The sequence below is a fragment of the Asparagus officinalis genome, chromosome 1 (assembly GCF_001876935.1).
Source record: "Asparagus officinalis chromosome 1, Aspof.V1, whole genome shotgun sequence".
NCBI lineage: Eukaryota > Viridiplantae > Streptophyta > Magnoliopsida > Asparagales > Asparagaceae > Asparagus > Asparagus officinalis.
In genome coordinates this window covers 2,145,177-2,162,765 of record NC_033794.1, presented here as the reverse complement: position 1 = coordinate 2,162,765, position 17,589 = coordinate 2,145,177, and the positions used below count along the sequence as shown (strand labels likewise).

General features: G+C 40.0%; 1 protein-coding gene across 1 annotated transcript; it reads left to right on the top strand.

The window, feature by feature from the left end:
• LOC109845903 (cyclin-D3-3-like) lies at window positions 10,217–11,830 on the top strand. Its single transcript, XM_020415155.1, has 3 exons — window positions 10,217–11,020; window positions 11,115–11,230; window positions 11,310–11,830. The coding sequence occupies exons 1-3, from the start codon at window positions 10,384–10,386 to the stop codon at window positions 11,502–11,504; spliced, it is 948 nt and encodes a 315-aa protein (XP_020270744.1). The 5' UTR covers window positions 10,217–10,383; the 3' UTR covers window positions 11,505–11,830.

Genomic DNA, 17,589 nt, shown 5'->3' with positions numbered 1-17,589 from the left:
CCTTTTTTTATTTATAAAAAAAAGACTATTCATGTGACTGTTGAGTCCTGTTGGCTTAATCGTGTAGTGGAACGTACTGGTTTTTATCTTGAGTTGTCCGTTGGACAAAAAACGTCCTCATCCTCTCCTGGTCACTTTTCATTTGCTCTACTTTGGAGCAGAGAGAGAGAGAGAGAGGGAGGGAGATAGAGAGATCTTTTTTTCCCTTTTGGAGAGTGTTCTATCTTGTATGTGTCTTCTTCTGTTGATTTTCATGATTAGTTGTTTGATAGAAGTGCATTGATATAATGTAACACGCAAGTTTTTTCTTTTTTGGGTGCAAATTGTGTTATTAAATAAGTCATTAATTATTATTTGTTTTTAATTACAATCATGTATTATTTAGTAACCCAATTGAGAGGCACTAGAGGCACACTCTCCACCACACCTCCAGCCACACCCCCCCTGCTACAGTGCACCGGGGCCCGCTTGAGATAAGGTTGGAGGTGTGGTGTAGCAGGAGGGGAGATATGGTTGGAGGTGTGGTGGAGAGTGTGTTATAACACAGATAATTAACAGATAATCACTATTATAACACAGATATAAGAAATATATCAAATGAAAAGTAAATAAAGTTAGAAATACGGCCTGATGGTCGAGGCGTGCAAGCACTGTCCCAAGAATCTAATTGCCCCCTCTCGTACAGGGCTACGTGGCAAAAGTTTCCGGAGATACAACGACCCTCGGTCAGGCGACCTCCTTCTCGTCGGCACGAGCTTCAAGAAGGCTTTGCGAACTCTTCTAGACTTTCAGGGAACCAACAGAATATAATAGCAAATATTTTGAAAGAGAAGAAGAGGAGAAATTCGTTTGTAAATCTGTGTCTCTAGCCTTCGGCAGGTGTTGGTTTTTATAGGGGAAAAAACAACCGTTACAAATCCCGCGGATTTAATTCTCATAAAAACTCGAATCGGTTTTAATTACTGATTTAATAAAAATCCGTTTTCATTATAATTACCGATTTAATTCTCATAAAAGTTCTTTTTCCGTTTTGATTCTGATTTAAATCTCATGAATATTACCGTTTCAAAATTTAATTCAAAAATAAAAATGTATCAGATTAAAGGCCCATTAATCCGGAGCGGCATTCGTGTCCGCAGGTCGTGTGCGCGCGCCACCCGACCCGAACCCGAACCCGACCCGGCCGGCGCGCGCGTGTGTGGTGTGGAGCATAACCTTTGTTTTCTTCTAGGCATAGGAGAGAAAGAGAAGGCTTATAAAGAGTCTATCTTTCCATCTCTTTTCCAATGTGGGACTAAAGTTTTCCTCTTTTCCTCTACAAACCCAAGTTTTAAGTTACAACTCCAACAGAATGTGCCTCTATCATTTCTCAACCCAGTTATACGACTCATCTTGGATGAAAAGGGTAGAGTATCATTTATGAAACACAGGCTTTAGCTATGTATTAGTGGTACATGAATCATTCTACCCATAATTAGATGGTATAATTAATATTGGCTATGTAAATGTAATTTGCCAAAGTGCGTATATGAATGATGTTTGATGGTCCTGGGTAATATTAGTCTACAAGGGGAGCGAGGGAACTGTTCAGAGAGTAGTGGCTGGGGATATGGGGAGAGATCTTCTCGTACGTGTGGGAAAAAGTTATGAGGGAAATTTTGTGTTTAGATCAAGCCATGTTATTATTAATTAATATATAGACACATGCTAGCGATGGCATTAAATGCTATACTCTGGCTAGAGCCACGTGCTCCACAATATTTTGAAAAATGGAATAACCAGCCGCTTAAAATGTTTATTACGTGGGTTCATTCATGGGCTGTTTGGTTCCTTTTTTTTTGGTGGTAAAAGTGAGAAAAGCTGTCAAAAATATCAGTTTTTTGGCAGCTTTCCCTCAAAATCACCTATTAAAAAGATGATTTTAGGGGAAAGCTGTCAAAAAACTGACATTTTTGACAGCTTTCTCCTCTTTTACCACCCAAAAAAACTTATCCAAACAGCCCCTCATATATATCCTTCACTGCTACCAAGATTAGGGCCATAACATAGACTACTGACTATTTCCATAAGGGTTATTAGGGTTATAACTACGCAATTAATAACTTTCGACACGACTCTAACCCTAACAACCCTAAATCCCTAACCCTACCCGACGTTCCGCAGGAACTCCAACTCAACAAAAGACAAATGGCATGCATTAAGTTGTTATTAGACTCCAGCAGTGGCGTAGCCAGGATTTTTTTCCCTGGCGAAAAGATAATTCTTGCTGGCGATAAATCCCAAGACGTAAACATCGGCGAAGGAGATGACTCGTCCTCCTGCTCCTCGAGCTCGGCCGTTGCGGGGCTCTCCTTGTCGGAGTGGACGACGGGCCTCCAGAAGCCGGCGACAAGGCTCCCCGATTTTACTTTCTTGTCCTGGGCAGCTGCCCAGGGCGGGCAAGCCTCATGTGGCTCCGCCAACGGGCTCCAGGGTCACAAGTATAATAATAATTACCAATCTCATGACCGTATGTATGGATAATGGATACACGGGCTCAAAGACCGCCCCTGCTACTACACTACCATAGCATAATTAGTTAATAGAATCACCGATTCGAATTATTGACTTATATATGCACGCTATAATAGTTTTTACTCTAGGTTCTGATAATCAAATTAACTCATTAAATGTTCCATCAACGCCCTGTCACACAAACACGAAGATACATGATGCCGATAACCTCATAATCATACTCTAAATCGCAATTATGATGGTAATCAAAGCGAAATCCAAACAGTGCACTACAATGTCAATAATGCCAAAATCCTATCACTCCTAATTATGTAACCCTGCGTTCGAATGAGTTAATAATCATGAGACCAAAATCTGTGGACGTGGTCCTTTTTCTTGGTCCTTGTTCTCATAACAACATCCCCAATTCCTATGCCCTCTCTCCGGCTCGGCGCAAGTGCCCGTAGAACCAAAGCAAAGCAACGCAAAGGAGTATTAAAATCCTAAATACACCAAAATTTTGACCCAGCTCCGACCTATATCTATTGCTCTATGATAATGTTATTGTAACGCTTATAAAAACTATATCTAAATACATAATTATTGTAACAGAAATAAAAAATCGGAGGTCGTGATTTGCACGGGGTGCACACCAGTTTTATATATTAGGCAGCAGAATTTTCGGGGTGTTTTTTTAGGAGAGGTGATTATACATAGGACTTATACCATTATTGCACTATCACACAAAAAATAGGAAGCTTTTCTTATAAAATTACAAAGAAAAAATATGAACCGCTACGGACGCTATTTATGTATAATAGTACAAGAGTAGCACAATTGTTATAGTACACTACTCATTTTTTTGTCCACCCCACATATCTACTCTAGTTTCATGATAGTACCTCAAATTTTTAAATTTTCAAATCTACGTCTAAAATCATTTCCCTCATTTTAGATATTCACTCTTTAGAGTTTGTATCTTTTTTAGAACAATGATAATGATAACTAAACCGTAATTTCTAATATTCCATTCAGAAATTAAATTTCTTGTGTACTAATTCTGCCACCTATAGTAATTTATACATTTATAGATTAGAATACATAATAATTGTTATCTAACAACTAAACAATATAAAACATTTAGAAAGTCTTTTCAATAATTTTTACAGATATATCTTAGAAGTTACCCATATTGGTATTTTAATTACACCATATTTGTCAAGAATACTTATATTGATATTTTAATTCCACCCTATTTACCAAGAATACCCATATTGTTAGGCCTGCGAACTTCATTTTAAAAATACCAATAATACCCTCAATATTTATATACAACTTGGAAGTTACTTTTAGGGTGAACTTGAAAGGAGGCTAATAAAAAATCTGCTAAACTCCCTTAACTAACCCACAAACCTCCCACGCTCAAAACCCTAACGCAGTAAAATCCAAAAAATCTTTTAACTGTTTGACGACATGAAAATATTGAGTATAAGGTTTGGGAGAGAAGAAGAAGAAGAAGCAAATGTAAATTCAACGGTTATGTGAGTGCTTTAATTTAATCCCCTTCATTTAAATTATATAAAATATTTTATCCCTCTTCATTTATATTGGAGATCTATAAGGAATTTAGAGTTTGAAAGCATTGTTATCATACACAAGTGTATTGCATCATGCACATATCGCATGCACTGGAATACTAGTAAAGAGTAATTAAAATGTAGTTGTCCAATTCAACATAAAAACATTGGAGATTCCATAGTTTATATAGCGGCTGTTTGGTTCAGGGATTGTTTTTTTATGCATATCATGGGTCATCCGTACTCAAAATCACGTTTGTTTTGCAACACATATTAAATTATATTTGTATAAGTGATAAAATCTAATCAATATTGTTTGGTTGCACATGCATCTTGTTAATGATATGTGACTAGAATCACAAATCCGTGTGAAATCAACATAATTTTAGGGGAGTACAATAGATGCATCCATCTCACGTGTCAACCTCACATTCAAGACGTGAAAAATAGCAAAAACAAACAATATATTTGATAACAAGGTAGGATTTTAAGCTTGTGAATCCCACTTTCCAATGCAAAACCCACAAAATGTGTGAATAAGAACTGTTGGGAAATAATCCTGACGTATGTGTTTGTTTGAGTCATTAGGAGATTGTTAAGCAGTTGAGATTTAGGAGACTGTTAGAAGTTGAGATTTGTGATTAGGAGATTGGAAGTGGTTGTGATTTATCATTAGGAGTTTGTTAGGTAGTTGATTTGAGTTAGCTATTTAATCACTGGGTTGTACGCTGTTTTTGATGAGCAGTGGAGTTTTTGTTTCAATAAAAATATCTTGTGTGCATTTTTCTCCTGCTCCTTCAATCAGGAGAACACGTATGAACGTGTTGTTCTTTGAGTGTTCCAGGTGAGTGAGTTGCTTCTTTAAGTGTTTCAGGTGAGCGTTTTAGTTCTACACGTGGTATCAGAGCGCTGGTATGCCAAAGCAGATGCCGTCGCCAAGCAAATCCCAGAGCGGGAGTGAGGAGCTCACCGACACGGCAACGTCGCAAGCTGCGGCTAGAGAAGGTTCAGTAACTCTCAAGTACCCGATGCTGTCAAAGTCGAATTACCCGGCGTGGGTAATGAAGATGAAGGCCAACATGCGCGCCCAAGGGGTTTGGGCGGCGGTCGAGGCCACTGATGATGGCGAATCGGTGGACGAGAAGAAGGATCAGATGGCGCTCGCCGTCATTTACCAGGCGATCTCGGAGGAGACGATGCTTCAACTCGCTGGCAAGGAGACTGCACGTGAGGCCTGGGAGGCACTCAGAACCATGCACGTTGGTGTGGAACGTGTGAAAGAAGTCAAACTCCAAGCACTTCGGTGGGAGTTTGAGAATCTGCGCATGGGCGATGCGCAGTCGGTGGATGAGTTCGCTACAAAACTCACTACCCTTGTGAACCAGATCCGATCTCTTGGGGAGACAATGGAAGAGAGCCATGTGGTGAAGAAACTTCTTCGTTGTGTGCCACCAAAGTTCTTGCAGATCGCCGCGACTATGGAACAGTTCGGCGATCTCAAGACCATGCAGGTGGACGAGGTGATTGGTGCTCTAAAGGCGCATGAGGAGCGCTACCGTGACTACGACAACCGGCACGAACAGGCGCTTCTAATAAGAGGGGATCCTAAACCCGACGCAAAGTCATCAAGGGGAAAGGAATCTTCTTTTCTAAACAATCGCGGGCATGGGCGTAGTAACGCACGCGGCCGTGGTCGTGGCCGAGGCCGCGGCAATGGAGGTCATGGCAGTAGCACCAGTACTCGCCAGGGAACAAACGGGGGTCGTGAAGGAGGCCGAGACAAGAGCACGATCAAGTGTTTCAACTGCAACAATTTCGGGCACTATGCCTCGGAGTGTCGTAATAAGCACCGAGACGAGGAAGCCAATCTCACCCGTGTTCAAGATGACGAGCCAGCACTACTCATGGCCGAGTGCGCGGGGGGCATGCACAACATGGTGTTGTTGAACGAGGAGAATGTTATTCCGAAGCTACAAACAGTCGAGAAGGCACCAGTCGGGTCTGACGTGTGGTACCTGGACAATGGGGCCAGCAACCACATGACAGGCCAACGATCTATGTTCAAGCACTTGGATGAGAGCATCCATGGGCAGGTGAAGTTTGGCGATGGCTCGATGGTGCAAATCAAAGGGAAGGGATCCATCCTATTTCAATGCAAGAATGGCGAACAACGACTACTACCGGAGGTATATTTCATACCAAGTCTTTGTAGCAATATTATAAGTCTTGGCCAGCTCTCTGAAGATGGAAGTAGGGCTGTTATGTGTGGAGCATTTCTGAGGATATATGACAGGAATGGGAAATTGTTGTTCAATGTCAAGAGATCCCCCAACAGGCTCTACAAAGTTTTGTTGGAAACTTGTGAACCTGTTTGTTTGACAGCAAGCATGGAGGATCCAGCTTGGTTGTGGCATGCGAGGCTAGGGCACGTGAGCTTCCAGGCACTCAAGATGATGGGAGATCGAGAGATGGCACACGGGGTCCCTAAGATTGATCATCCTACGCAGATTTGCGAGGGATGTCTTGTGGCCAAGCAAGCGAGGAATGCCTTCCCCTCCCAGGCGAACTTCAGAGCCGAACACCCGCTGCAATTGGTACACGCAGATCTGTGTGGACCAATAACTCCAGAGACACCCGCCGGCAATAGATATTTCCTCCTCCTTGTTGACGACTATAGCCGGATGATGTGGGTGTACATGATCAAGCAGAAGAGTGAAGCATTTGGGGCGTTCAAGAAGTTCAAGACATTGATCGAGAAGGAGGTTGAGCACAAGATAAAGGTGTTGAGAACTGATCGTGGTGGCGAGTTCTTATCCCGACAGTTCACAACTCTGTGTGAAGATGAAGGCATCCAGCGGCACTTGACAGCGCCCTACACGCCACAACAAAACGGCGTTGTTGAACGAAGAAATCGTACTGTCTTAGAGATGGCAAGGAGCTTACTAAAGAGCATGTGTGTGCCTGAAACTAGGAATGCCTTCCCCTCACAGGCTAACTTCAGAGCCGAACACCCGCTACAGTTAGTGCACGCGGATTTGTGTGGACCGATAATACCGGAGACACCCGCCGGCAACAGATACTTCCTCCTCCTTGTTGACGACTATAGCCGGATGATGTGGGTGTACATGATCAAGCAGAAGAGTGAAGCATTTGGGGCGTTCAAGAAGTTCAAGACATTGATCGAGAAGGAGGTTGAGCACAAGATAAAGGTGTTGAGAACTGATCGTGGTGGCGAGTTCTTATCCCGACAGTTCACAACTCTGTGTGAAGATGAAGGCATCCAGCGGCACTTGACAGCGCCCTACACGCCACAACAAAACGGCGTTGTTGAACGAAGAAATCGTACTGTCTTAGAGATGGCAAGGAGCTTACTAAAGAGCATGTGTGTGCCTGCAAAGTTGTGGGGGGAGGCAGTGAGGCATGCTGTCTACATACTAAATCGAGTACCGACGAAAGCCTTGACTGGCAAAACCCCCTATGAGATGTGGACTAGCAGGAAACCTCATCTTGAGCACCTGAGGGTTTTCGGGTGCACTGCACATGTTAAGGTGCCAAACGTGTTCACTAAGAAGCTCGATGATAGAAGCACTCCCATGGTGTATCTCGGTGTGGAAGCCGGGAGTAAAGCTCATCGTGTATACGATCCACGGCGCAACAAGTTGTATGTGAGCAGAGATGTTGTGTTTGATGAAAATAAGAGATGGGAGTGGGATGAAACAATCAGCAATGATCCAGAAAGTCGGATAACATTCACTGTTGAGAAGGGAGGTGAATCATGCCAGCCGGAGCACGAGCAGCAGGAGGCCGTTTCTCCACCCCTGGTGTCAAATTCACCCATACTTGCATCTACAGCGAATACTCCAGACCACGACGTCGCAGGTGGCGATAATGTGGATCAGCCGAGCGTGGCAATTCCAACGACACCGACAACTCCACCAAGCGCTTCCCTGAGCTCTAATGATTCATCTTCTGATGATAGGCCAAGGCGTTATCGTGCTCTCAATGAAATTTATGCTGAAACCGAGGAGGTCGAGTGTGAGCACGAGCTATTCCTTCTCGCCGCCGAGGAGCCGGTGACGTACTGCGAGGCTGCTAAAGAGAAACAGTGGCTGATGGCGATGCAACAAGAAATTGATGCCATCGAGAAGAACAAGACTTGGTTCTTGACCGAGTTGCCACCAGGACATAAGCCCATTGGAGTTAAGTGGGTGTACAAGCTCAAGAAGGACTCGGAAGGAAATGTGGTGAAGCACAAGGCAAGGCTCGTCGCAAAGGGGTACGTGCAGCAACAAGGCATTGACGTCGAAGAGGTCTTTGCGCCAGTAACAAGGATGGAGACTGTGAGGTTATTGCTCGCTATCGCAGTTCAACGAGGTTGGGAGGTTCATCATATGGATGTCAAGTCAGCCTTTTTGAATGGCGACCTCCAAGAAGAAGTGTATGTGTGCCAGCCGGAGGGGTACATCAAGAAGAATCAAGAAGACAAGGTGTACAAATTATCTAAGGCGCTCTACGGGCTGCGACAAGCACCTAGAGCGTGGAACATGCGACTGGATAAGAGTCTGAAGAGTCTCGGTTTTGAGAAATGTCCACAAGAACAGGCAGTCTACAGGAGAAACAAAGATGCAGAAACTCTTGTGATCGGTGTCTATGTTGATGATCTGATTGTTACTGGTACTAGTGCACAAGAGATCGAGCAATTTAAGCAGCAAATGATGAAAGAGTTTGAGATGAGTGACTTGGGACATCTTTCATACTATCTGGGCATTGAAGTGGAGCAAAGAAATCAGTGCATCTCACTGAAGCAAGCCTCATACGCCAAGAAAATATTGGAGCTAGCAGGTATGAGTGATTGCAATCCCACAAAATGCCCGATGGAGCCCAAGCTGAAGCTTAGAAAAGAAGAAGGAGGAGAGCTAGTGAACCCAACCAAGTACAGGCGTTTGATTGGAAGTCTAAGATATTTGCTTCACACCCGACCGGATCTGGCCTACGCTGTCGGGATGGTGAGCAGATATATGGAAAAGCCACGAAGTTCACATTTCCAAGCTGTCAAGCAGATACTGAGGTATGTGAAGGGGAGTATCAACTTTGGCCTGTGTTACACTAGGGGAGGAGATGAGAATTTAGTAGGGTACAGCGACAGTAATCTCGCCGGTGATGTTGATGACAGGAAGAGCACAAGCGGATTGGCATTTTACTTCTGCGGGAATTTGATATCTTGGGTGTCGCAGAAGCAGAAGAGCGTGGCGTTATCATCATGTGAAGCCGAGTTTATGGCAACCACAGTAGCAGCTTGCCAAGGCATATGGCTGAGGGCATTGTTGAGCGAAGTAACTGGACGAGATCCTAAACCAATCACCCTCTACGTCGACAACAAATCAGCAATTGCGTTGATGAAGAATCCAGTGTTCCATGGGAGGAGCAAGCACATCGACACGCGTTTTCACTTCATCCGTGAGTGTGTTGAAAAGGAACTGATCGTTGTTGGGCATGTGAGCACAAATGAGCAACGTGCAGATATCATGACCAAAGCACTTGCCAGAGTAAAATTTGGAGAAATGTGCAAGCTACTTGGGGTCAGAAACCTTGAGTTCCCACGTCAAGATTAGGGGGAGTATGTTGGGAAATAATCCTGACGTATGTGTTTGTTTGAGTCATTAGGAGATTGTTAAGCAGTTGAGATTTAGGAGACTGTTAGAAGTTGAGATTTGTGATTAGGAGATTGGAAGTGGTTGTGATTTATCATTAGGAGTTTGTTAGGTAGTTGATTTGAGTTAGCTATTTAATCACTGGGTTGTACGCTGTTTTTGATGAGCAGTGGAGTTTTTGTTTCAATAAAAATATCTTGTGTGCATTTTTCTCCTGCTCCTTCAATCAGGAGAACACGTATGAACGTGTTGTTCTTTGAGTGTTCCAGGTGAGTGAGTTGCTTCTTTAAGTGTTTCAGGTGAGCGTTTTAGTTCTACAAGAACAGCCCCTAAAATGGCTTAACACTTAAAATGGAAATTATGAAATATCTTCACATAAATATGAAGAGGAAAAAAAAAACCTAAACAATAGAAGCACCCATAGTTGAATTTGAAAAAAGAAGGGGGAAAAACATAAGAAATCCCTGCCCAATAAAACCCACCCTCTTGTCCTCTCCTCCCCTCACTTCAAACAGAAGCAGCCTGCTTCAACTACAACAAAACACTCACAAAAAGTGTTGGCTAAAATTTCTCAAAGACATTGGAAAAATGAGAGGAGGAGGAAGAAGAAGAGCCAGCTCTCTCTTCTCCTATTCCCTCTAAACCCACAAGAGCCCGAAGCAATGGCAGCTCCCTTTGACCCCCTCTTTTGCCCTGAAGAGCCCTTCATCGAAGAACTCTATGAACCCAATGTAGAAAGAACTCATCTTTTTGAACCCAACTCGGACGCAGACGAATTCCTCTCCTCTCTCCTAACGAACGAGCAAAAACCTCAAAACTTCACTAATCTCAACGACCCATATCTCCTCTCAGCGAGAAACGACGCGGTTCAATGGATCAAAACCACAAGCTCAAGATTTGGGTTCAATGCGCTCACCATTCTCTTAGCAGTCAACTACCTCGACCGCTGCTTCCTCTGCTCCGCTGGACTACGATTACAGCAGGACAAGCCGTGGATGAAGCAGCTCTCTGCGGTTGCTTGCCTCGCCCTCGCCGCTAAGGTCGAGGAGACACGTGTCCCGTTCTTGTTGGACCTTCAGATTCCGCCGGCGGCGGAGGAAGTTGCCGGGTTTGTGTTCGAAGCTAAGACCGTGAGGAGGATGGAGTTGCTGGTTTTAACTACGCTCGGTTGGAGAATGAATCCGGTCACCGCCCTGGATTTTATTCAGTGCATTTTGCCAAAGTTGAAGGATTGTGATGATGATACTGCTGTTGAGGTCTTGAGGAGCTGTGAGCATGTTCTGGCCTCAGTTTTATCCGGTGGGTTTTTGTCAAAATGCGATCTTTTTTTGCTTTTTGTTTGAGGTTTCTTATCATCCTTGTGGTAAAAATTGGATTTTTATTTGCTAATTAGATTGGAGATGGGTTCAGTTCCCCCCCTCTGTTTGGGCTGCTGCTGCAACGATGCAAGCAACGGGGGTGCATTCTGATGCAATGCAGCACATTTTTGACCTGCTTCAGGTCTCCAAGGTTTGATTTTGATTCTTACTCGTTCTCAGTTCAATCAGCAATTTACGAAAACTGATCGCTTTTATGAAATTTTTTGCAGGAAAATGTTGAGGAGTGCCGTGGGCTCATTGTTGAATTAATGGGTAATGGGTGCAATAAGAGGAAGAGTTGTTGCTTAAACCCACCGAGCCCAAATGAGGTGATTGCTTCATGTTTTAGCTACGAGAGCTCATCGAGCTTAGATTCATGGCAAGTGTTGCCCTCATCAGTTTCCTCGTCTCCTGATCCAAATTAAGAGACCCAACCGTTCCATTATCTGAATTTTAGTCTTAATTAATTTGTCACGATTAAGATTCTTAATGGGAGGAGGAATTGGGCTCCATCTCTTGCTGAGCTCTGGGGACCAAATTTTGCTTTGATGAATTGGGCGATATGAGGAAGACAGAAAAGAGAGCAGAGAGGCTAGAGAGTAGAGAGAGAGAGAGAGAGAGGGCCTTTTTCTTTTCTGTTGAAAAAATATATATTTATGTATTATTGTATTCTGTGTGATGTCCTGTCAAATGCCATCAATGCCTTTGTGTTCAATTCTCTCCTCAATCAACTCGTATATTTATGAGCGAAGGCACACATTTTTGGCTTGTGGATTCAGTTGCTATTCCATATGGGGGAGCTTCATTAAATTGCGAGGGTAGATGCTACATTTGAGTGCATAAAGATCAAGGGAAAAAATTTCATAAACATCTCGAATGGTAAAAGATTTACTGTAACTTGCATGGGTAAGTTTGATTAATCCCCTGTCATTGCAAAAGTTTCCTCGATGACTCATCGTCATTCTCATTGTACGTTTGCTCAAAAGCATGTTTTATATAAATAACTAATCGTTTTAAGTAAAGTTATGGAACTACTTCACTGTAAAAGATTTGATGTAATTGAGTTTTCCATTCACATTACATCTCTGAAAACTCTCATAAAGAACTAAAATTTCGAATTGCAGAGTTTCGAAGGCTTACATGCAAGTAACTCTGCAATAGGGAGTTATTCAGAAGTTCTCCATTCTTGATGGAATTTAGAGAGATTTAGTTTATGCTTGTAGTGTTTCCCTGTCAGTTGGGTGTTGGCCACTGAGATCGATAGAGGTGTGATTTTAATAACCCAATTGTTTAATTAGAAGGATTTTGTTTTTACTTTAGTAGGGTTTGACCTCTGGCACAATTGGGAGAAGGGAGCTCCTTGATGCTCAAAACGCACAACACCTACTACACTTGGACTTTTTGAGCGTGGAGTGTTACCAAGGGTAGATTAAGTCCTTAAAAAAAAAGACAATGGGCTAAGTGCTCTTAGATACTAACAGACAAACACAAGATCACTGCTCATGTGCTGCTTTCTGATCACTTTTGCTTCTCCAAAATTATTTTAAGTTGATCATTGTTCTTTTCTTCTTTGTAAATATTAGTGTAGAGAAATGTTCTCTTAAAGCATCTCCAACCCAAAAACTCAAAATAGTATAGTTTTTACACTAAGTTGGTGTAGTTTTTACACCGAATCACTATTTCATCTCCAACCCATTACACCAAATTTTACACCAAAAAGAATATTCATTTTATGATTCTTATCTTCTAAAATTTTTATCTATTTAAAATATTTAACAAATTATATATTATATAATTATATAATACATTACATATAATTAATTATAATAATATATTTTATGAATAAAATACAAATATGAAAATAATGCTTAATCAAGTTAAAATATTACTTTCATAAATTTATGTGCTAATTTATGTGTAATTTTTTATTATAATACAACATAAATTTATTATTATAAAATATATTATTAAAATATTATTATGTTGTATTATTATTTGTTATAAAAATAATATAAATTTAGAATTAGCACATATATTTTATGAATTAGCACATAAATTTATTATTAAAGAAAATGATAATACAACATAAATTATTGTGTAATAAAAGGGATATTTAATTAATTATGTGCTAAGTTATGTTGTATTATTATTTTTATCTAAATAATTAAAAAAATAAAAGGCTAAAAATAAATTAAAATGATGCACCAAAGCTACAGTGCTGTGCCAAATTTGGTGCAGCACTGTAGCAGTTATCAAAATAGCGTGAGTTTTAGAGTTGGGTTGGAGGGATAAAATCGCGTCAAATTGGGTTTTCGCGTCAAATAGCCTCTCCGTTGGAGATGAGATGCTCTTAGGGGTTGATTGGTTCAACAAAACTTTTATCACTTGAGGTGGATTTGAATTTCTTGAGTAAAAAGTGTCTCATTTTCATTTATGGGATTCCATATAGAATCTCTTTCAAAAAAATTTAACATTAGGTATCCATAAAATGGAAAAAAAGTAACTTTTGGGATTTGCTAAATCCTACAATTTGGAGAGTTTTCTGAATGCTAAAAAATTAAAGTTTTTGACATTATATATATTCACACATTTGCTTTCCTCAAATCAATTTGAACCAAACAAAAGATTAGAAATTTTAAAATATGTTTAAAATACGCGGACTTAAAATTCTTGATGAGAAACCAAATCCTATAATTTTAGCATTTGAAGCAAATAGCCTCCTAGCTAGCAAATGAGGCTAGATTTAAGAGTATAGAGGCCAATAGGATCCTCAAAAGAATATCTAATGCTTATGTGATTCACAAGATTGATTTTATTAGAGTAGTACATGAAGCATTTTAGGTGTGGTCATTTGAAAATTTTGAAGTCCTTGGTGAGCTCTGAAGTAGGTAACATTGATTTGACCAGCCACAGCCACTGGGTAGAAAGTAAAGGGTAGAAGTATGGTGGTCAAAATCAGCCTCTGTTTACAGTTTTACTGCTTCACCTTTCTGTAGTACAACATTGATGCAAAGGCTCTGCTTCCTCTTTTGTAGGCTTTGATGATTCCATTCTAATCAATCATATGATACGTGCTCAATTCTCAAGTATAGAACTAAGTTTTTCTCACTTCATCATCTTGTTGTTCTTCGGCGAAAATCAGTGTGATCGGTGGCAAAATAGCAATGCATTTGATCGATGCAGTTTCACTTATTGACCGAGAAAGGAAAATGTTGATGACTCATTAGGAAGAGCAAAGGTCTATTTACCGGCTGGCCAACTAATAAGAAATTGCTACATTCATTTGCTCATGCTTTTATCTGAAAAAAAATTCTCCAAGTCACTACTCTTATTTCTGCTTAATAAAAAATAGTGATCAACATATATGCTCCTCATAAAAAATTAAAGCTTTAGGGGCTGTTTGGTTGCACACTTTTTGAGAAAACTTTTCTCAAAATATCTGACAATGGTAAATTTGTAATTAAAAGTTTACCAGAGATTTCTGTAAATTGTGTTTGGTTCAACAAAAAAATTACAGAAATATTTTCTATAAAATATCAAAACCTACCAAATTTTACAAAAAACAATTTCCTCTAAAAATGAGAGGAAATCACCAAAAATCTGACACATACCATATTTAATTAAAAACCTACCAAAGCTTGTTATTTTCTATAAAGTTATGAGCTATTTTCTTGTTTTGAACCAAACAAGCAAAGTACAAAACAAAGAAAATTGGTACTTTTTTATTTCTCAAAACTTTTCCTATAATTTTTTTAAGAAATACAAGGAAATCATATTTTAGATGGAAAACATTTTCTATAATTTCTAGAAATTGAACCAAACACCCCCTTAACATAAACAATATTGAAAACCTTGCTTGTGCTTGGTAGTGAGGTGTCATATTCCCCTCAACTCATTGAAATCGGGGTCCACATTCACATGGGTACCAAAGATAAGTTTGTGTTTGATAGTAAGGTGACATATTCTCCTCCATTCATTAAAATCGGGTCCGACATTTACATGTGTTGGGGAGTGGTAGTGAATTGGAATAAGTGTATGGAAATATGACACCTCACTACCAAGCACTTTGTGAATAAAAGCTCTTTGTCTATTAACTTTTTTGTCCGTTGTTTTTGCATTGAGACTTGTGCTAGCATTTGATACAAATAAATGCACAAATATCAAAGATAGCATTGATGTGTAACACAAATCTTAAAACATAACTAAGAGATAAAAAGTTTGGTAGCCAAGTGCGCCTATCCACTTAAGTTTATAGAAGCTTTATCCATATTTTACGAAGATAGTATACATTTATTTATTAATCTATAGAAGGGAAATCAAACTCATTGAGGTGCCAATGTGTCAAGCAGTAGTTAGGTCCTATTGAAGATAAATTTTTTTTCCCAACAGGCCGGCGGGTCGTCGAAGAAGAAAGGAAATCATAGATCCTTGAGTTTCTTTACTTCCTTTGAGAAAAAGAAATAGTAATTAATCTTTAAAAAAATGAAAAAAAAGAAAAACCTGCATCAAGGCCAAGGCTCCAAATCTAGTGAAAGTCCAACCTCGTTGACTATAGCAGGCATGTGTAATTTCAGGAATAAAACACATCTAACCTCAAAATGAAAAGGAAAAAGGAAGAATAGATCAGCTAGCACATCCAAGAGATAAGAAAACATTAATCAGTAGGTACTAATTAATATACACTGTGCATGCATTAGTTGAGAGAGTTGCTGGGTTGATAATGAGCCAGGAGTCGAATCTATATGTTTTTCAATGTCACCTCCACCCTGACAAGAGATTATAAGTTTAATTCCCACTACGATGCAAATATTTATAATTCATATCAACGTAGCTAATATTATATTATCACATGCGCTGAAAATGGTGAAGGTCGAGAAACTGAGAAGGAAACAAGAACTCAAAAAGAAAAGCAACAAGGAAACAAAAGACGACATCCATCACTCATCAAAAGTCGAAATAGGGTTTGAAAATTTGTAGCAAGCCTTTGATTTTGAGCTCTTTGTTGCTCTGCTTTGCCCCCCTTGGCCCACACAATTATTTGTGTATAATATATATGACGGCAATCTCTCTTTTTTTTTTTTTCCTTGATGCGATCGATCTCTTCTTTTTCTTTGACTTGGTCCTCCATAATATACTCTCGTCTCCTCACCCAACTACATGGATAGTGTAATTAATCAGCTTAAATATTTTTGAACTTTACCTAAAACATTACTTCATCTATATATCTACCTTTTGAAAGTGCTTCTTTTGTTATGCAAAGTGATTTAAATTTTTTTTTCTTTGCCCCTTATATCTAATTTGGTTTTTCATATCTCTGAAATTAATTAACCTCTCAAATTGTTTCAACTTACCATGAGGTCTACCAATTCCGAAGTCATTTTAAACTAGTCTATGAAATCTTTGACATTACTATTAGATCCTCACATTCTCACGAGTTACTACAAGTTAATATCTCCAATTGGTACTTACTCTTATTTCGATTTAATTCCAGCGGCTGCTTCTACTCTGGATAGGAGGAACTAACTTGAAATAGAATATCGGAATTGGGGGACTTAATAACAATGTCAATAACTTTAGGGACTAATGTTGAAATACCTTGAAGGATGTATAAAGGAATATCCTTTTTCCTAATTATATTGTAACACAAATATAATAGAAACTGGTTCTTTTACCATCTTTCCCTTCAAATTAAGATATGATACAGGACGCAACTAATATGAGAATAGCCGTAAAGAAAAAGAGTCATTTCTCTCTAGTCTCTATATATAGAATATATACCCGCCTACACTTTCTTCAAAGATTCACTGCTATGAACTTAGAGAGTTTGCTATAGGGACCCAAAATATGAGACCAATAAAGGGGACAAGTGAGGTGTCCCCATCTTATTGGATAATGAGTTGACCATCATTAATGATGACCAATTCATTATCCAATAGGATGGGGACACCTCACTTGTCCCTTTTATTGGTCTCATATTTTGGGTCATTAAAGATTTTTTCCAATTAAAAAGAGTGGAGCTAGGCTACTATACACTCCACTCGTATTTGTCATTGAAGAGTATATTCTCTAATGAACTAAAATTAATCACTTACTATCTAGCTCACTTATAAACCATAATAATTAAACCAACCCCAGTAACAAAATTTCCTCAATACGGGACTGATTAAATTCATTTGGGGGGAAAAAGAAGAGCTCGAAACATCAATTTCTAGCAAGTACTAGCAAACAATCATGATACGGAGTGTACCGTGGGGACAAATAATATTGCACGAATCTTGAAACCCCAATGGAGCCAAAAAGCAACAACAGTTGATATATATGCGTGAAAGCGTGGGTGGATGGATGGACAAATTAAGAAAAGGGTGGCATGCGGGGCAACGGACCACCGCCGCGTGCTCTAGCTAGTTGCATGGCTCTATTGTGCGCAAGCCGCGTACTGTTGCTGTACGTGTCACTGTTTGTAGCGGTTGTCTTTGAGCTGAGATGCTCCAATATTGATTGGTGTAGAAA